This window comes from Mya arenaria, chromosome 9 (assembly GCF_026914265.1).
Source record: "Mya arenaria isolate MELC-2E11 chromosome 9, ASM2691426v1".
In the NCBI taxonomy this organism is placed as follows: Eukaryota; Metazoa; Mollusca; class Bivalvia; order Myida; family Myidae; genus Mya; species Mya arenaria.
Genome location: NC_069130.1, coordinates 63,356,412 through 63,378,367, shown reverse-complemented (window position 1 = coordinate 63,378,367; position 21,956 = coordinate 63,356,412). Strand labels below are relative to the sequence as shown.

Genomic DNA, 21,956 nt, shown 5'->3' with positions numbered 1-21,956 from the left:
ATTTAAGAAATGAGAATATAATCTTTTGAATGGGCACTACATGGCCACGTTACAAATGTTATGTATATATACTTACAAATGTTATGTATATGCCGGTAGCTGTCAGGCTGGGACATTCTTTTTTTTTCTGACAAGAACTCGCTGACCTTGTTTATTCAGACAGCACCTGTATACATCATGTTACATATCCCTCATTTCCCCCCAGCTGACATTTACCGATGTTGATAGTTTTGGAAGAAAAGTTGTCAGTACTCTGTTACTGCTTCTACATCAGATGTTAGGCCACAGCAGACAATGTTTGTGTTACTCTTAGAAACTGGCCCCAATATATGCACAATCATAAGTCCCCAGTAGCTATCACAAGAATCAAGCTCTTAGCACACTTTTAATTTGGTTTTGCATACTTTGCGTAATAATATCACTTTAAAAAGTTTGAGACTGAGTTTGAGTTTACTTTTTAAGTAGAAGCATTAATCATGAACTTTTATTTCAGACTATTGTATAGATGTATAGATTGTTTCTTGTATTTACATATTTGCACCAAAAACAGAAGTTATTTTATACCTTGAAATGAATATTAATGACTTCAGAAACAACTTCACAGGGGGTCAAAACTCTTAGAGTACCTCATACTTAAACAAACCTCATGAATACCTCATACTCAAACAAACCCCTTGAGTACCTCACACTCAAACAAACCTCCTGAATACCTCAACCTGGAACAAACCTCCTGAATACCTCATACTCAAACGAACCTCGTGAATACTTCATACCCAAACGAACCTCGTGAATACCTCATACTCAAACCTCCTGAATACCTCACACTAACAAACCTCGTGAATACTTCATACTTAGACAAACCTCTTGAATACATCATACTTTAACAAACCCCAAACAGAGTTTGACAATTATCAGCTGTAAGCTTTCCCCTGAATTTGGCCAAAGGAAATGAGATATGCTCATGCTATTTTGAATAAATAGAGCCATGTTAATAACTACAAAACAAATGCTTCTGTTTACCAGTTTTCTATTGACTTTCATGATTCTTACTAGCAAGGATTCCATTTGTGAGCTTTTTTACACTCTTAACAAAACGCCCAAAGAAATCCAAAATTAGAAGTTTTTCAAAATGATCAGCACTAATTGGCAGTGCTCTTGTTTAAAATTTGTGCAGGTAATTATTATATAGTTTGCAGCATTTTGAGGGCTCAGTGCAACACTAATGTATTGCCTTCTTTATCTATATTGAGTTAAAACCATCTTGCACTGATGCTTTGGAAAAGATGAATGATGTGCATGTTAAAATTATTATCTTCCTGGGATATTATACTTCCAAAGTTTTGCAATATTTTTTTTTTGGTCTTAGCGAAATCTGTTAACAGACAGTAAATGCTTTTCATGTGCATTCTGTAATAACGATCTTATTTACGAAGAATATTTGGCAGAAACTTTTCTTGAGAATGTAAAAAAGTCTGTTTTCTGTTAGTTTCACTAATGTAAGCACGCAGCTGCAATTATAAAGTACGTATTCATCATAGGTAATAGTCATTCGATATAGAGCCGTGTTATTACAGTATAAATGTATAACTCAAACCATAAGGTTGAATAATGTTATTCAAAAAATTTAATGTACATTTTGTTTTCAATCAGTTCAAGAGTTCCTTTTGGTGCCCAATATATAAAAATACAATGTTATTATGTTAATAAGTTGTTTTCCTTAACTCATAATATGTATAGATCTTATTTAATAATTAATGATATTATAATGTCAGATTTATTGCCATCTCCACCTATTTATACAGCCTTATACAGCAGGTAAATTGTGAGAGGCCATATCTGACAGTCATAAACGGCCATTATCAAGGCTGTTGATGGTCGCTGCACATTGATAAAAGATGTGAAAACACTACACTCAATAAACCTTTCAGGTGTATTCATACACTTGCCTGGATGAATCTCAGTACTAGTAACTACACATAATCAATGTACAATACATTTTCCAACGCAGTATTTCGGTGATTTAACGGATATTTTCTGAAATTATATATTGATATTAATTGAAGGTTTGCAAAATATTTTCGTATGATTCGTAATCTTCCAATTTGTGAACTTGTTTGTTTAGATTTGTATGCTGTTTTTCAAATGGAAATTAACTTGTACCTGTTTATTTGCACTTTAAGATCAAGGTCACCATGACTTGAACATCAGTCATTTGGTTTTGGAGATAATGACAATATGAAAATGTGTGTTGATTAAAGTAGCGAATTTATGATGTAATTTGTTCTTATTTGGTGAAGTTTATTTAAACTGATTTTGAATGTAGTGATAACATTGCGAGGGTAGTTCAGGTGTAGCATCAAATGCATTGTACAGGTTTATAATTCAGTACACCAGGTGTGAATCATACCGATTCTGAGAGGCAATGTCGTAAACATCTTTTTGGGATTTCTTTTTAACAGATGAGAATAAGTACTATTGTACAGCAGTATCATGAAACAATGAGTGAGTCATTGACCACATTGAGGCCTGGATTGTTATTTCAACTGATCAATCATGGAGCCAGTCTAATACTTGAAATAATCATTAGATGATTACTGTGATGAGCTCCCTATATGAATAGTGTAAAACAAGATTAAATGTTATTACATTAAACTCTTGTATACAATGAGTGCATTATATAGACAGTCAGTCTAGTTTTGTGTATATTATATGCGAAACATTTTCCTCTGAGTATACCCGTAGACCAGTGTTGATCAGCTTGTCCCTGCGATATATTTTGGATGCGTTTTAATTTATATGGCAGTTGAGATAAAAAAATTTTTTTATTGAAATGGCCATAGTTTGTGTTGGAAAGTACATTAAACATAATGATGGAGCTTTTATAACTTACCTATGACATACATGCCCGTATTTAATACTACTTTTATACACTAATTGACCTCAAAAAATATATCTCATTTAAGGCCAAAGGTCGTAAAAAATGGCCTAGGGTAGGGGAAAAAAAATGTGTGTCTTTAAGTGCAGTCGATATGACACTTCAGTATACTGTGTATTAAAAATTCAAACTTTACGTTCTTAATTGTTATCAACTCAAATAATTGTCAACAACAACTAAAAATGGGAAACAATGATTTTAAACTTGACTATTCAAAGAATAAAGAGAGCTCCACCCCTAACGTCCGTGTCGGTTTCACACCTTGGTTGATGTTTTGTATGTCAGCACCGTTAAGTCATTATCTCAGCAAATGCATCATGTATGCATTTAAAACTTAGATATATATATATGTATTTCCGACTATCCATGCAACTTCTAAATAAATCAATAAATAGCAATAAATTGAATATAATGCAATATATATGGGTCTGAATTATTAATATTTAACTTAGAAATTTTGGTTAAGGTTTTGCTTGATTGAACTCATTCAGGTTGATACACAGCAACTACTTTAGCATTGAGACTTTACAGGTCAATAGTACTCAATTATCCAACCTACTGAAATTACCAATTAAGATAACTGCATATTTGACATGGTAATTTGGTTAAGGTTTTACATGTAACCACATTAAAGTCAATATTTCAACAAATGCATTATGTTTTACAATGATACTTAATATACAGTTTTCCTTCTTAATTATTTGAGTTAGATAACTCTATCATTCAAAAATGCAAATAATTGCCCTTTTATTATTTGACTTAGAAATCTGGTTAAGGTTTTGCATCACAAGTTTAGTCAATATCTCAGCACAAACTGAAACTTAATTTATACACTGGTCTCCCAACAATTCAACATTCTTAACTCAGTCTTGCATATGATAAAAAAGTTGCCCTTTTATTATTCAACTTTTAAGTAGAAATTCAGGTTAAGGTTTTGTAAGTCAGCAGATTTAAGTCAATTATAACTCGGCAACTATCTGATGTGTTGCATTGAAACTTTAAACAATCAGGTATATTAACTCTATCATGCATACAATACAAAGTTTGTCGCTATATTATTTCACTTAGAAATTCTGGTCAAGGTTTAGCATTTAATCTTATTTTACACTGATCCTTGCATGTTGCACTAAAACTTTGCAATTCTTTACTCAAAAGCAGCGGAAAAGTCGAGCGAGCTGTCTCTGTGGCAGCTCTTGTTTTATCTAGGGTCATTGAAGGCAAATAAATGTTCTTGCAAGAAAGTGTTGTATACAAATGTTGTAAACTGTCACTTGAAATGTTATTGAGTTATACCATATATATCTGGTGCCTTTGGCCGACCAAATGTTATTACATTTATGATGCATTCCAGGAACACTGAAAGTGTATGTGTGTAAAGAGCACACTGATTTTTTCAGCTCCTTGTTGTGCCTATCTTATAAAATTACATCAAAACATTTCATTTGGTCTGCACATTTTTTTGGCATTTAAATTACAGTGCTTTACCATATCTTTGTTTGGTAGTTTGTACATAATGTATGTTTTATGCCCATAAAAAGTATGATTTTCATTGTCAGGAGATAGTACAGCCTATGACAGATAAAGAAGCGTCTTAAGATTTATTTAAATCTGCATAATAAGGACATTTGAGACAAAATTCTGTTTACTTCTTGGGCGTTTCTTCTAATATGCAGAGCAAATATGGTTTTGTACACTTTTAACTCAAATCCAGACGCACAACAATGATTCTTTGTATGTGAAATGTGATATGAGAAAAAATAGGTAGAAGGGAATTTATATTTGCACCAGATTTAAATATTACCTCTAGTTTGAAGAAATCGTTAATGAAATATTTGTTTACATTCCGATTTTAGAGTTTCTGTTTTTCTCTTTTTGACTTGTTTCCTAATATGGTTTATTGTTTTAGGTTTCAATACTTGTTTAATCTAATATAGTCATATGCTGAGAGATTGATGAACCAAACTTTTAAAACTATTGTCATTCGTCCACTTTCACTTTGATAACAAGTAAATCCGTCACTTTAGTGTCACCTTAAATTGTTTTATACATCTGGTGCAATTGGTCATCTAAATATCATTGCATAAAACTTGTTTACATCTGGTGCATTTGGCCAAATTAATGGCCTTGCGTTAAACTGTTGTTCACATCTGGTGTGTTTTGCCAAATTAATGGCATTGTGTTAAACTGTTGTTTACATCTGGTGCATTTGGCCAAATTAATGGCATTGCGTTAAACTGTTGTTTACATCTGGTGTGTTTTGCCAAATTAATGGCATTGTGTTAAACTGTTGTTTACATCTGGTGCATTTGGCCAAATTAATGGCCTTGCGTTAAACTGTTGTTCACATCTGGTGTGTTTTGCCAAATTAATGGCATTGAGTTAAACTGTTGTTAACATCTTGTGTGTTTTGCCAAATTAATGGCATTGCGTTAAACTGTTGTTTACATCTGGTGCATTTGGCCAAATTAATGGCCTTGCGTTAAACTGTTGTTCACATCTGGTGTGTTTTGCCAAATTAATGGCATTGAGTTAAACTGTTGTTAACATCTTGTGTGTTTTGCCAAATTAATGGCATTGTGTTAAACTGTTGTTTACATCTGGTGCATTTGGCCAAATTAATGGCCTTGCGTTAAACTGTTGTTAACATCTGGTGCATTTGGCCAAATTAATTGCATTGCGTTAAACTGTTGTTTACATCTCGTGTGTTTTGCCAAATTAATGGCATTGTGTTTAACTGTTGTTTACATCTGGTGTGTTTTGCCAAATTAATGGCATTGTGTTAAGCTGTTGTTTACATCTCGTGTGTTTTGCCAAATTAATGGCATTGGGTTAAACTGTTGTTTACATCTGGTGTGTTTTGCCAAATTAATGGCATTGGGTTAAACTGTTGTTTACATCTGGTGTGTTTTGCCAAATTAATGGGATTGGGTTAAACTGTTGTTAACATCTGGTGTGTTTTGCCAAATTAATGGCATTGGGTTAAACTGTTGTTTACATCTGGTGTGTTTTGCCAAATTAATGGGATTGCGTTAAACTGTTGTTAACATCTCGTGTGTTTTGCCAATTAATGGCATTGCGTTTAACTGTTGTTTACATCTCGTGTGTTTTGCCAAATTAATAGCATTGGGTTAAACTGTTGTGTACATCTTCTGTGTTTTGCCAAATTAATGGCATTGCGTTAAACTGTTGTTTACATCTGGTGTGTTTTGCCAAATTAATGGCATTGGGTTAAACTGTTGTGTACATCTGCTGTGTTTTGCCAAATTAATGGCATTGTGTTATACTGTTGTTTACATCTTGTGTGTTTTGCCAAATTAATGGCATTGCGTTTAACTGTTGTTTACATCTCGTGTGTTTTGCCAAAATAATGGCATTGAGTTAAACTGTTGTTTACATCTGGTGCATTTGGCCAAATTAATGGCATTGCTTTAAACTGTTGTTTACATCTGGTGTGTTTTGCCAAATTAATGGCATTACATTAAACTGTTGTTATAATCTGGTGCATAAATTGGTTGACTGAATGTCATTGCATTCATAAAAAAAGACCCATTTTCTGATAAAAGAGTCTGACGATTGATGTTTCAGTGAATAATACACAGAAATATCTGTGTCATCCAGCAAATTGAGCAAGTCCAGGGTGTGTGTTTTACTTATTGACGCCCTCAAAAATGCACCATGATAGCCTGGTGTGACATTAAATTTTCACCTTTTGCACAAAGCTTGAAATGAAACTTAATAGAGAATATCCAATATATTCTCAGCACCGTATTTTTTTTATTGTTTTTAATAAAAGTTAAATCTTATTGATTTCAATCTTCATAAATTTGTATGAACTGATGTAATCTATTTGATGATATACGCATCAATGACTTTTGGGAATTTCCTTTCTCGGCCTTGTGCTATTTACATCATAGTGGAAAGTTACACCTGTGATTGGCAGTATAAATAACACCTTCTAATTTTACCCAGTGATATTTCCAATGGAAATTCAAAATCCATGATGCTTAACTTATTTATTATTCATTATGCTTATAAACATCCGGGATATTGTTTACAAAAAGAAGCTTGCAAAATTGAAGTATTAAAATGACCCATTTGAAAAGTGGTCAATGCATTTACCACCAGTAGTCGATAGTCAGCCACATACAGATACATGCTGTAAAAGGCAATGTCAGCCGAACTCGTTAACATTGGCTAAAGGGTTTAAATGTTGTTTACATCTGGTGCATTTGGCCAAATAAATGTCATTGTGTTAAACTGTTGTTCACATCTGGTACATTTGACCAACTGAATGTCATTGTGTTAAACTGTTGTTCACATCTGGTACATTTGGCCAACTGAATGTTATTGTGTTAAACTGTTGTTCACATCTGGTACATTTGGCCAACTGAATGTCATTGCGTTAAATTGTTGTTTACATATGGTGCGTTTGGTCAAATGAATGGCGTTAAACTGTTGTTTACATCTGGTGTGTTTGGCCAAATGAATGGCATTGCGTTAAACTGTTGTTTACATCTGGTGCCTTTGGCCAAATGAATGGCGTTAAACTGTTGTTTACATCTGAAGTGTTTGGCCAAATGAATGTCATTGCGTTAAACTGTTGTTTACATCTGGTGTGTTTGGCCAAATGAATGGCATTGCGTTAAACTGTTGTTTACATCTGGTGTGTTTGGCCAAATTAATGTCATTGCGTTAAACTGTTGTTTACATCTGGTGTGTTTGGCCAAATGAATGGCATTGCGTTAAACTGTTGTTTACATCTGGTGCGTTTGGTCAAATGAATGGCGTTAAACTGTTGTTTACATCTGGTGTGTTTGGCCAAATTAATGTCATTGCTTTAAACTGTTGTTCACATCTGGTGTGTTTGGCCAAATAAATGTCATTGCTTTAAACTGTTGTTTACATCTGGTGATTTTGCCAAATGAATGTCATTGCGTTGAACTGTTGTTTACATCTAGTGAATTTGGCCAAATGAATGTCATTGCGTTGAACTGTTGTTTAATAGTATGGCTTATTTTTGCTTTTAAGTGCATTTAAATGTCACATCAATGGTATTGCAGTAAATTCTATTTATTGTTAAAAAAGGATACTGTTTCAATATTTCATTCACAGTATTGTACAAGTGTAACTACTTCTAGCTATGCAGAATCTTTAAAAAGATTTTCTTTGTTTAAATTTTGATAGGACAAACATTTTGATAACCTGATTATGTGATAAGATTGGGGATTATATTGTAATCAGCAAACAGCAAGGCTAACATGCATCTTACCAGTTTTATCAGTGCAGAAGGCTTAGACACCCACACCCACATAGTAAATATTGACAGAGTGACAATAATGATCTCATGCTGGTTAATGCATAATGATGATAATAAATATATATAACATACAGGTAATTGTTATTTGTAGGTATTTATGCAAATAAAACAGCTTAGTGCAGCTATGTAAAGTTGTTTCGATTTTAACAAAGGCTTCCAAATAAATGATAGCGTCTAATCATTGAAATCATTTTGCTTTATTCAGACAAAGCACATCCGTTTCAAACAAACATATTTTCGCCCCTTCCACTGGAATATGTACGCTTAAGAAACTGATTATCTGCTAGCTAGAAGCAATGTTCATCCATGTAGTTATGTTTTGTCATTTCAACATGTCTAGTTTAAGACATACTGTTTTCTTCTTCTATTTAAATTATTAAAGCTGAAATAATGGATATTGTAATGTTTTTAATTACTGGATAATGATAGTTTAAGATTGTATTGTGCTCCAAGGTCTGGTTTTTCATGCATGACAGCCATGTTAGCATTAAAAGAAATTGTTGTCCTCATGAAAAATATGTTGAGCAATAATTAAAAATAGTTAAAAGACTACCTGAATTTAAATTCAAATCTTAAAGACTGGATGTGAACTTGTGCTATAAGCAGGGATGTGATTTGTCCGCGGATCTGCTAATCTAATGGCCCCAGGGCCCCCCCCCCCCTCCCCAAAAAAATAAAAAATAATGTTTGTTTTTTTAGCTGATTAAAAACGATACTAGTGTGCTTTTGGTTGTTAGAGTTGATATCCCAGTTTGCTTCGAATTTAAAGTCAGAAGAACTCTCAAAAGAGCTTCTAAAAAGCCAGTTTTTCTTCTACGGCAGTGTGCTTTTGACCCCAAAAGTGCCCCAAGAACCCATAGCGGAAATGGTTTTAGCCCTCCAGCTGCCAGGTCAATCACATCCCTGTATAAGGCGACTATAATTTTATTGCTCGATTTTCATCGCAGCCAGCACCCTCTTTTTTCTGCCGCCCGTTCAATTTATAGCTTGACTGTTCGAAGAATATGGAGAGCTATACTGCTCACCCAAGCGTCGGTGTCGGCGTCACACCTTGGTTTTGCATGCAAGCACACATAGATTAATATCTCAGCAACTACTTGAGGTATTGCATTGAGACTTGATACAGTGATACTCAACCATCCATCCTACTTAATTAACCAAGTTAGATGCATGTAACCACTTTTAAGTCAAATACCTCAGCGAATATATCATGTATTGCATTGAAACTTTACACACAGGCTCCCAACCATCTAACCTTCTTTAATCAAGTGAGATAACTCTATCTTTCATATGATATAATTATGCCCCCCTTCGAAGAAGAGGGGTATATTGCTTTGCACATGTCAGCCGGTAGGTCGGTCGGTCGGTTGGTCGGTGGGTCCGTTGGTAGACCAAAGCTTGTCCTAGTGATAACTCAACAATTCCTGGAAGTATGGTCATCAAACTTGACATGAAGGTTGGGCCTGACCAGTAGATGACCCATATTGATTTTTGGGTCAAGGTCACGGTGACCTTTAATGGTAAAAGAATTTTGAACCTTGTCCAAGTGATAACTCAACAATGCCTAGACCTATGGTCATCAAACTTGATATAGAAGATGGGCCTGACCACTAGATGACTCCTATTGTTTCGGGGGGTCATCGGGCCAAAGGTCAAGGTCACAATGACCTTGAATGGTAAAAGGTTGTCCGTGTGATAACTCGACAATGCCTGCACTCATGGCCCTCATACTTGACTTGGAGGTTTGGCCTGAGTAGTAGATGACCCCTATTGTTTTCTTAAGGTCATCAGACTAAAGGTCAAGGTCACAGTGACCTTGAATGATTAAAGGTTGTTTGTGTGATAACTCGACAATGCCTGTACCCATGGCCCTCATACTTGACTAGGAGGTTGGGCCTGACCAGTAGATGACCCCTATTTTTGGGGGGGAGGGGGGTCATTGAGCCAAAGGTCAAGGTCACAGTGACCTTGAATGGTTAAATGTTATCGGTGTGATAACTTGACAATGCCTGCACCCACGGCCCTCAAACTTGACTTGGAGATTGGGCCTGACCAGTAGATGACCCCTATTTTTGGGGGGGTCATAGGTCCAAAGGTCAAGGTCACAGTGACCTTGAATGGTTAAAGGTTCTCCGAGTGATAATTCGACAATGCCTGCACCCATGGCCCTCAAACTTGACTTTGAGGTTGGGCCTGACCAGAAGATGGCCCCTATTGATTTAAGGGGTCATTGGGCCAAAGGTCAAGGTCACAGTGACCTTGAATGATAAAAGGTTGTCCGAGTGATAACTCAACAATGCCTGCACCCATGGCCCTCAAACTTTACTTGGAGGTTGGGCCTGACCAGTAGATGACCCCTATTGATTCTAGAGGTGAAAGGTCAAGGTCACAGTGACCTTGAAAGCAAACTCGACAATTCCTGGACCTATGGTCATTAAACTTGACATGAAGGTTTGGCCTGACCAGTAGATGACCCCTCTTGACTTTAGGGATCATTGGGCCAAGGTCAAAGTCACAGTTACCTTTAACGCAAAAAAAGTTAACACATCTTTTCCCAGTGATATCTCAACAATATCTGAACCTATGATCATCAATCTTGACATGGGAGTTGTGCATGACCAGTAGATGACCCTTATTGATTTTAGGAGTCACCGGGTCAAACGTCAAGTTCACAGTGACCTTGAATGCGAATTTGTTTCGAGTGAACTCGACAATGCACCCATGGCCCTCAAACTTGACTTGGAGTTACGTTTGACCTTTAGATGACCCTTTATTATTTAAGGGGTCAGCGGATCAAAGGTCAAGGTCACAGTGACCTTGAACAAAAAAAGCTTGTCTGTGTGATAAATTGTCAATGCCTGCACCCATGGACCTCAAACTTCACATTTAGGATTTTGGTGACCCGCTGATGACTCATATGGATTTTGAGGTCATAGAGTCAAAGATCATGGTCATAACACACTTTATCCTCACACTTTATATGTTCATAATCTTAAAACTGCCTCATTGGCATCTTATGTCAGTGACAAATCAGCTGTCATTTCTGTCCATGCATATTTCATTTAATTGTCCATATAATCCTGACAACATGGGGCTCAGGGGGGGCATAATGTTTGACAAACATCTCTTGTTTATGCCCCTTTATAATGCGAATTAGAAATTCTGGTTAAGGTCTTGCATGTTAGCACACATGGGATAATATCTCAGCAACTACTTGATGTATTGCATTGAGACTTTATACAATGGTATTCAACCACCCAACCTATTTGAATAACCAAGTTAGATAACTGTATTTTGCAAATAATGGTCCTTTATTATTAGACTTAAGTTAGATAACTGTATTTGCAAATAATGGCCCTTTATTATTAGACTTAAAAATTCTGGTTAAAATTTTCCAGGTAACCACATTTATGTTAATATCTCAGCACATCATGATGGTATTGCATTGAAATCTAATCTAACAGTGATCCATGCATGTTTCGCCAAAACTTACAACAATCCTTACACTGAAAAGCAGCGGAATAGTCGAGCGTGCTGTCTCTGTGACAGCTCTTGTTATTTTTAAAGCTACAGAAATGAAAATTTGACCATAATTACAGTTTTGAAAGCAATTTTTTTTTTCCTCAGATGACCTTTACTTGGCACATATTAAAATAGTTCATGCAACTAATCTGCTTGCAACACTTTCTGTCCTCAGATGTTGAATGTGCAAAATTTTCAGCTAACCCAAACACAAAATGTGAACTATATGTTTGTTGCCTATTACCCATACATACATGCTGTTGAAAATAACCACAAGAACCATGCCAGTAGAGCATAGGCCCTTATGGGCCTCTTGTTCATGCATGGCTGCCATGTGGGCACTAAAAAAAATTGTTGTCGTCATGAAAATATATTGAGCATTATTAAAAATAGTTAAAAGACTACCTGAATTTAAATTCAAACTTGAAGACTAAATGTGGACTTGTGCTCCTAAGGCGACTATAAATTAATTGCTAGATTTTCATCTCTCCCAGCCCCCTCTTTTTTTCCGCCACCTGTTGAATTTTATTGACTCAACTTAAAATGTTGAACTAGGGTCTGTATTTGTGTATTGGTCCCATACTGTCTGGGGACAATACTGTCTGGGGACAATACTGTCTGGGGACAATACTGTCTGGGGACAATACTGTCTGGGGACTATACTGTCTGGGGACAATACTGTCTGGGGACAATACTGTCTGGGGACAATACTGTCTGGGGACAATACTGTCTGGGGACAATACTGTCTGGGGACAATACTGTCTGGGGACAATACTGTCTGGGTACAATACTGTCTGGGGACAATACTGTCTGGGGACAATACTGTCTGGGGACTATACTGTCTGGGGACAATACTGTCTGGGGACAATACTGTCTGGGGACAGTGTTTTTTCATTATACCTACACTATCGATGAACATATACCCCGGTACATGTTTTCACTGCCTTAAACTTTATATTCTCATGACATTGTACATTCTGTTTTTATTAATGTACATGAAATTTAATACCTTCTGTAGTTGACTCTTCCATTTATTAAATCAAAACATGTTATGATTATTACGTCAAAAAATCATGTTTACATTAATGAACTTGACATAGATTTTGGACACAATCATTTTAGGGGAATTTTGTTTGATAAGGGTGTATTTAAACATTCATGATCTCTATCAAAAGATTAAACCAGGTGTGTATATAACTTTCAATATTATCATTGTAATTATCAAACTGAATTGCATGTGGGACATGTTAGGTGGTAATAATAACAATATGAAATTTGAATATTGGTAATAGATAATATTTTGTTTGGCAATAAATACATTAAAAAAATGTAGAATTTCTTTGGATTTGTTCTAGATATAAAACTTAACTTGATGGAATCCCAGATGTACGGTACATGTTTTAATACTGATCACCTGATATTTTGTGGAATGTGACAAACACCTTGTGTATAAAAATATGTTGATGAGGAATGAAGTTTACACTTTGGATGAATTTAATAGGAGCTAACAGTAGTTTGAGAGGGTGTAGAAATTACCTTATTTAATCTCACCTAGCTTCTGTCAATGTAACATTTTCAATTCAAGATACTTATATATATATTTCAGACATAATCCGTAACCAAAATGGGAGGAGAACTAGTGGTTTGTGGTTTGATGGTGCTGGGTCTGGCCACACAGGTGATCTGGGCAAAGTTTGATGATACTTATTATATAGTTGAAACTAACGGTGAATACATTCATTGTAAAAAGTGCCCACATGGAACTTACTGGCTTCAAAACTGTGATCGAGATGGTGGGCAGGCCACATGTGAGGAATGTCCAGATGGACGCTTTATGGAAGACTTTAACCGAGCACTTTATTGTAAGAAGTGCACAGAGTGTAAGGGTAATCATAAAGAATCTCGTGAAGTTGTGGCAGCCGAGTGCACGAGATTTCATGACACAAAATGCCAGTGTATAGAAGGATACTGGAGAGAGGAAGGAAGGGTCGGTGATTGCCGATCTGTATCTCCGTGTAAGCAGGGATATGGTGTGAAAAAATTAGGTATGTTGTTTTACATTTAGTGCAAACTATTATCAATAGAATAATAAAAAAGCAATAAAGAAGAATCTTTATTTTACTTAAACTGAAGCATCTAGCAAATTGATTGTTTATTTGTATTTTATTATCTTTATTGATATATAATGAGGTCATTTCAAATTATTTCTAACCAATTCTTGTCACTGTAATACCATACTCTTTACTAGAAGGTTATAGAAAATGACATAAACATTACCTTTAAAGATACCTGTATTGTAATCGTTGTCATTCAACAAACATCTGACTAGTTTAATATCTTTTACCTCAAATTTTATGAATAGATAATGAAGACAGTTATAAATTTTCAAGGGTCTGAAGCGAACTTCAAGATGATTTTGATTTATTTCCGTGTACATGATTTTCATTAATTTTACGCATAATTTAGCAATGGATTTTTTCTTAACAATTAGGGTTTTAAAGAAAACAATCTTACCACTTATATTTATTTTTTTCTGTCTGTTTTTTCTTGTTCATTGCCAGGCAAAATTGGAATTTCTTATTTCACTTAAAATGGCGCATTTTCAAAGTTAGAAAAGACCTGGCACTTGCATACCCAAAATGGTTAAAAAAATACTTATTTTAACAGTTGATCTGAGTCTTGACCTAGCCGGGGTTTGAATCTCAAATGCATAATTGCCAAAAAAAAAACAATGTTGCAAAATTAGAGCAAAATTTACAATGTTCTATTTATTATGTGCGTGTAATATAAGAGGAATGGTTAAACTTACTGTTCACCACTTGCAGCCGACAGCCACAACAACACAACATGTGAGAGATGTGTCAACGGGAAGACCTTCTCCAACGTCAGTTCCGAGAAGATACCCTGCCAGAACTGTTCACTGTGTCCTGTAGGATGGGTACAAAAAATTCCATGTAGCGAATATGAAGATATTGTGTGCATTCCAAAAGGTGATTTGTCATTGTAAATTTATACATGTATCAACATTATGATTTAAGCTTGTCTTTAATTCAAAGAAAAAGGTTGACATATTGTCATAGCCTTGGTGTTGTTGTCATCAATTTGTACATTTTGCACAGGTCATAACCATTAAAAATCTTAACAAACTGTGTTAACAATGGTTCACATGTTGCCAGAGACAATATGTACATGTTAAGAAAGGTCCATTACTCTGGCCAAAATTGGTCAATATCACGAAAATACTTCAAGTCAAATCTCAATCTCGGACACAACTCATTTTACTACATAATAGCATTGTATGATTTAAAATGGAATGTGTTGCTGAAAAAAAAAATCATTTAAAAAAAAAAATCAAATCTATAATGAAGAATATACTTTAGTTATTGTTAAATAATAGTGAATTGTACTCAAGTTTTTTTTGGCTGTTGAATATATTTTCATTGGAATCTTGACTGGTGGTTTTAATCAACATTTTCTACGATGGAATGCGCTCTTCAAAGTTGTAAAAACATAAATGAACTTTAATAACTTTTGATACAATATGCTACAATGAGATTGAGATTCAGATTGAAACTTGACTTAAGTATTTTCGCTATATTGGGGCCTGGCTTTTATAATTTTTTAGCTATCCCCTTTATCCTGAATTATTGCTTGGCTGGTGTTAAGGCTAGTTTATTTCAGATGAAGATGCGGATGACGGAGTTGCTCTGATTGTGGGAGTGGTGTGTGGTGTAATATTCGCAGTTGCTTTACTTGTGGTTATCATCATTTTCTGCTGCTGTCGCGAGAAAACGCGTAAAGTTCTTCAAAAGTTGCCTTGCAGGTACCAAAATTCTTACATTTAGACAGTATTTGCTTAGCTTACACAAATGATGCACTATTCTTATTTTACTTGTTATGCTCCCCTTCGAAGAAGAGGGGTATATTGCTTCGTACATGTGGGTCTGTCCGTCTGTCGGTAGACCAAAGCTTGTCCGAGTGATAACAATCCCTGGATGTATGGTCACCAAACTTGACATGAAGGTTGGGCATGACAAGTAGACGACACCTATTAATTATAGAGGTCAAGGTCACAGTGACCTTTAATGGTAAAAGGATTTTAAAGCTTGTCCGAGTGATAACTCAACAATGCCTAGACCAAAGGTCATCAAACTTGGAGGCTATGCTTGACCAGTAGATGACCCCTAAATTAATCAAGTAAAATTACTTTTTTTTTGCTTACTGGGTAATCTGCAAATCATGGCATTCAATCATTTATGAAATTTAGACCATGTGTGCTGTTAAACAAAGAAGTTTACATCATTTGACAATACTTAATCATAATTATGCCCCCCTTCGAAGAGGGGTATGTTGCTTTGCACATGTCGGTCGGTCGACCTAAGCATGTCCAAGTGATAACTCAACAATTCCATGATGTATGGTCATTTAACTTGACATGAAGGCTGGGCCTGACCAGAAGGTGACCTGTATTGCTTTTAGGGGTCTTCGGGTCAAAGGTACAAGTCACAGTGACCTTTAAAGAAAGGTTAAAAAAAATTAAAGCTTGTCCGAGTGATAACTGAACATTGCCTAGACCTTTGGTCATCAAACTTGACATGGAGGCTTGGCTGAACCAGTAGATGACACCTATTGATTTAAGGGGTCATTGGGTCAAGTTGCAGAAACCTTCAAAGATAAAAGGTTGTCTGAGAGATAACTCTACAATGCCTGCACCCATGGCCCTCAGACTTGACTTGGAGGTTGGGCCTGACCAGTAGATGATCCCTATTGACTTTTAGGGTCATTACCAAAGGTCAAGGTCACAGTGACCTTGAATGAAAATAAACTTTCACTCAAGTGTTTGATTTAGTGCAATCATGTCTCTCTCGTATAATAGTTATCTGCCCAAATAAATAAATACATATATGTTTGCTTGTAATCAAGTTTAATATTTGATAATAATGTGTGCTTTATAAATTCTACTTTCAGGAAGGGAACAAAATACGAAACCACTGATAGTAAGTTTGTTTTTTAGATTTTGATAACAGAGAATTTATAAAATCGTTAATACAAGAATGTCATGTTTTTTTTCAGCCATTTTGAATAACAAATGTAATTTTATTAATAATTTCCCGACCTATGGCACAAACATGTGTGTTACAGAGCCTGTTAACTTCATTTATGCTTAGACCAAAATCAAAACATCAAAATTTTGTTTCCAATGTAACAACACAGGGTAGGCAGGTAGGGATATTTAGATTTTAGCTCGACTATTTCGACGAATAAGAATTGCTTTACTACTCGCCACCGTCGGCGTCAGGTTAAAGTTTTAGGGCAAGTTGGGATTTTGACTTATAACTTCAAAACCCTTCATTCAATTCAATTAATACTTCACACAGTGGTGCATGGCGATCACATAATTAGGTTAGATAACTCCTTATTATCCTATATACAAATTATGACCCCTGATTGACTATGGAACTTAGGTTAAAGTTTTAGGGCAAGTTGGGATTTTGACTTATAACTTCAAAACCCTTCATTCAATTCAATTAATACTTCACACAGTGGTGCATGGCGATCACATAATTAGGTTAGATAACTCCTTATTATCCTTTATACAAATTATGACCCCTGATTGACTATGGAACTTAGGTTAAAGTTTTAGGGCAAGTTGGGATTTTGACTTATAACTTCAAAACCCTTCATTCAATTCAATTAATACTTCACACAGTGGTGCATGGCGATCACATAATTAGGTTAGATAACTCCTTATTATCCTATATACAAATTATGACCCCTGATTGACTATGGAACTTAGGTTAAAGTTTTAGGGCAGGTTGGGATATTTATAATAACTTCTATAACCTTTATTCAGTGGACCTTATACTTCACATAGTTGTTCAGGACCATCCCACAACAAGGTTACATAACTCCATTTTATCCTTAATACAAGTTATGGCCTCTGCATTACTTAGAAACTTAGGTTAAAGTTAGAGGGCAGGTTAAAGTTTTAGGGCAAGTTGGGATTTTAATTAAAAAAACTTCTATACCCTTCATTCAATGCAGTTAATACTTTGCACAATTAATGACAAATATCTTACAATAAGGTAACATAACTCCATTTTAACCCTAAATACCAATTATGGCCCTTGATTGATTTTTTTTCTTTCTTTATACAGGAACATTTTTATATTCTTAACCAGGTTTTTATAAAGGAAATACAATTTATTGGAATGACTTGGGTCATTGTTCAGGTGGGAGGGCAGCGACGAAGTCACCCTATGTATCGAATAATTTAAGCTAGGTTAAACATAAATTGATCAAACTTGGTCTATACAAAGACTTTATGGAGACCTTTCATGGGAATGGTTTGAGGCCCCTATGGTCAAGGTCAAAGTTACTATTAATAGAAAAATGGTTGGTATTGAATAACTTGAATAATAATAATTAAGGGTCTACATATTGTGACCAAACTTGGTATATAGGAAGAGTTTATAGAGACTTTTCCTGAGATTTAGTTTTTGGCCTGAGAGTTGGTCTAGGTCAAGGGCACTGTTGCTAAAAATAGAAATATGGTTAGTACTGAAAACTCAAGTAAGGGCTGACATAGTGTGACCAAACTTGGTATATAGGACAAGTTTATGCAGAGCTTACATTGGACTGCCTTTTGGTCCCCTAGGATCAAGGTCACTGTTACTAAACATAGACTACCGTTTGGTTCTGAATAACTTTAGTTATGATTGACATACTGTGACCAAACTTGATATGTAGGAAGTGTTTATGTAGGACTTTGATAAAATTGTGTTTGGGACCCCTAGGATCAAGGTCACTGCTAAAAAAAATAGAAGAAAGCAGTTGAAACTGAATATCTTAGACTGCCATTCATTAAATACCCGGTTTTGTCACATCGCGATTCTTATTCACTTTTTAATTTGATGTTTTTATTGCTTTTGACAGGCACATATTTCATTGTATTGTATTCACTTCTTAGTCTATGCAGCGTAGTCGTTGCGCTGCCTTATGACAGCACTTGTTAATTAAAGTACCGTATGAATTCTGTCTGAATATGATTTTAACCTCGAGAACCAACGCCATTTTGTTTGGGTAGATACATGACCTCATCTTTCCCCAATCAGAACTCCTCGACGTTTTTTCCATAAAAAACAACCTTAGATGTATACCAGTACATAAGTAGAAGGAGTTTGTAAAGTTTTAAAGAATAGTTTTAATTAATTGTAGTGTTTTAATGTGTATTTTGTATATCTTAAGTTAAAATTGATTGACAGTGAATAGAATAATTGCATAAATTAAGAATCCCAGGGTAATGTCTTAAAGTTTAACAGCTAAATTAAAATTACTAAGCTATCTCCTTGCAGAGTAGTTTAATGAAAAGATTTCTGACATTGTAAACCATCCATATACATTTGTGGTTGTTTTGATGGAAAATGGCTGGGGAATTCTGAATATCGAAAAAAAATTGTACCCCAATAAGAGATTTGTTTATTTCACGTCTTTTTAACCTTAATCTCCGTATTGCTATGACATTGTATATATTGTAGCTACAGATCCCAATGGTGAATTTGTCAGGGTGACAGTAGAGGCAGGCAACGAGGACAACAACAGTGAGCCGGAGGTAGACCAGGAGTTGGCAAGACTAGCAATTGCCAATGACACTGGTGAGTAGTGAACTTTAACCCTGAATAGGTATTGTTGTTATCGTTTTTGCGTTATAAATTTAAAGATTTTATAAATGCTATTGGATTTATCATCAAGCAAAGACTTCAACTTCGGCCATAATGATATTCATGTGAAACTAGATGCATCTTTCCATGTAACATTAATTTAGGTCCATAAATCTGGCTTTAGTAATCAGCAAATAATGCCCTTTGACCAACTGCTATGACAGATGTCATTGGCGACTATTTGTGTAACTCGTGGATGATGTTGAGTACCTCTGTGTTCAAAGAAGGGATTGAAGATCATCGGAATAATCAGAAGGGTCATTAAGACAGATGATCGTAATTGAAATTAAAACAAGATAGTGTTTCAAGTAGGGTTATGAATTTATTACAGACTGCATTTACATGAAAACTGCTCTACTTTAACAATAAATAAACAATATACAGTAAACAATGTCTAGTGTTGTGTTATAATTATTTTTCTTAGGTTCTAGGAAAATACCAGGCAGCAATAACGCAACACAATTATAAATCTTCTTTAATACAGCATAACATGAATCACAATGTTATATCTCTTACTCTTTTTAGAAGCGTATTCTCTCATATGTTGATACAAACATTTGGTCAATAAAGTCCAATTCATTTTTTTATGCCCCCAAAGCTGGGCATATTAAAATCGCACCGTCTGTCTGTGTCCGGCTCATTTTTTGGGTCTTAAATCTTATTACAAGATCAATAATGGTTACTAACCCGTAATGGGCAAGCCCTTGTGTTACAAGGTCAGTATTAGTTATACCCCCAATGGCTAAACCCTCAGTATTGGTATACTACTAATTGGCATTACCTCTTGTTACAATGATTCAAATATGTTTCAGGTTTATTCTCGGATCTATCCCTCCTTCGTATTTCTGGTAATATTGGACAATGGCTGCAGTTGGCTCTTGAACTTGGGTTATCTAATGCTGAACGTGAGAGAATAGTAATAGATTTTCATAGCGCAATAGACCAGATACACAAAGCACTTACCAGGTTTGTTATTTTTAGTTCATGATCCTACAATTTTGATCTATTGAGCAATAAAAAATGGGAGCAGTATTAACATTTTCTCTCTGTACATAGTTCAAAATACTGGATCTCAAAAAAAAAGGGACAATATTAGTGATGCTCCTAAGATCGATTATAATTGAAAATTGATTGAATGAGCCTGAAATGGGTTACAATCGATTGTATTTGGTCGTAATCATCCATCTTTTCAACCGACATATTGTTTTCTTCTCTCCTCGTTATTTGCAGATGGTTAATTCCCGCAAATATAATCCTTTAGGTCCAGTTATACATTCGGAAGTGTTCAGTTGGTATTGTTACCAATATAGCCGAAAGCAACAACACCACTGAATAACTCTAAACATACAAATAATACAAGCATAGTTAAGGATTTAATTAGTTAGTTATTGTAAAAGAATAAAACTACAAATAAGGTATTGTCAAATACCGATTGTACTATCGATAATCGGTTACTTGAGTGGAACTGATTAACGATAGTTAAACTGGAACCAATTCCCAATAGTCACAATATGCTTATATCCAAAACGGTATTAAATAAACAGGAAGAACTGTTTCAATCATTAAGGCAAGAAGCATTAACTGGTATATCTTTGCATTCACAGTTCTTCCTTCCGCTAGTATGGATACATTACCCAGACTATAAGTATCTTTCATGGCAGAGGGTGTAGGATAGGTTTATCCAAATCCAACCTGAGGGTGTTTTGAGGAAATAAGGTTTACTGATGTTTTCTCTTCCACCTCAGTTGAACAAAATACATTCAAAAATTATTTTAATTTATTTTTTACATTCTGTATGTTGTTTTTTTTTCATTCCCGTGGGCAAGATAAAGATTTTCAGATCAACATTTGGATCTACTTTTCTCCCACCTCAGATAAGTAGATCCAAAAATTTAACCATGCTAGAAATTCCCATGGGCAAAGATAAAACAAGTTCCCGTTTAGTATTTTTATTGTCATCACACAATTACCTCCCTTGTTGAAAACCATCGTCTGTAGCATTATGGACTGTCTTGTGGCAATATTTAGAATGCTAATTAATTATTTCTCGTTTCGAACGGCACCATAAAAAGTTTTCGTCCACCATTCAAGAAATAATGCTGCACTTTCCTCAGAACTGTTTAAAGACCAATTTGACTATTAACATAATTTGAATCACTGCGCATATCCATAACAACCATGAATTATCAGATATCCAAACGCATTTATTTTCAATACGCACAAAAGGGTTCCAGTAAAAAAATACATTTCTGCTTTATTTTGTTTAATTGTGTATGTGTATTTCTTTAGACCTTGCGGTCAAGGATAACCCGTGAAAGTGCAAGCACTTATTTCCAACGGGGTCCTTTGTTTTTGCTGAAGGGACAGCACACTGAAGAGACAGTGGTGGGATACAAGGAAGTCCGGGTGCGATACCCTAGCTCTTTTTCGAAGAGACCCCTTGGTTCTTTTACGTGCTCGG

General features: G+C 35.2%; 1 protein-coding gene across 6 annotated transcripts in view; it reads left to right on the top strand.

Annotated features, from left to right (window-relative positions):
* The window catches only part of LOC128246658 (tumor necrosis factor receptor superfamily member 5-like), a 39,373-nt gene that overhangs the window by 9,857 nt on the left and 7,560 nt on the right, over window positions 1-21,956 (top strand). For 3 of the 6 annotated variants that reach the window (XM_052964964.1, XM_052964965.1, XM_052964966.1), the window contains exons 3-8: window positions 13,381-13,819; window positions 14,600-14,764; window positions 15,456-15,597; window positions 16,743-16,771; window positions 19,313-19,429; window positions 20,308-20,461. In XM_052964964.1, coding sequence (XP_052820924.1) covers window positions 13,399-13,819; window positions 14,600-14,764; window positions 15,456-15,597; window positions 16,743-16,771; window positions 19,313-19,429; window positions 20,308-20,461 — 1,028 coding nt within the window. In that variant the 5' untranslated portion in view covers window positions 13,381-13,398. Of the gene's footprint in view, window positions 1-1,907; window positions 2,064-12,914; window positions 12,960-12,988; window positions 13,060-13,380; window positions 13,820-14,599; window positions 14,765-15,455; window positions 15,598-16,742; window positions 16,772-19,312; window positions 19,430-20,307; window positions 20,462-21,956 lie in introns of those variants that run through there. The other 3 variants (XM_052964967.1, XM_052964968.1, XM_052964969.1) reach the window with 3 other exon arrangements.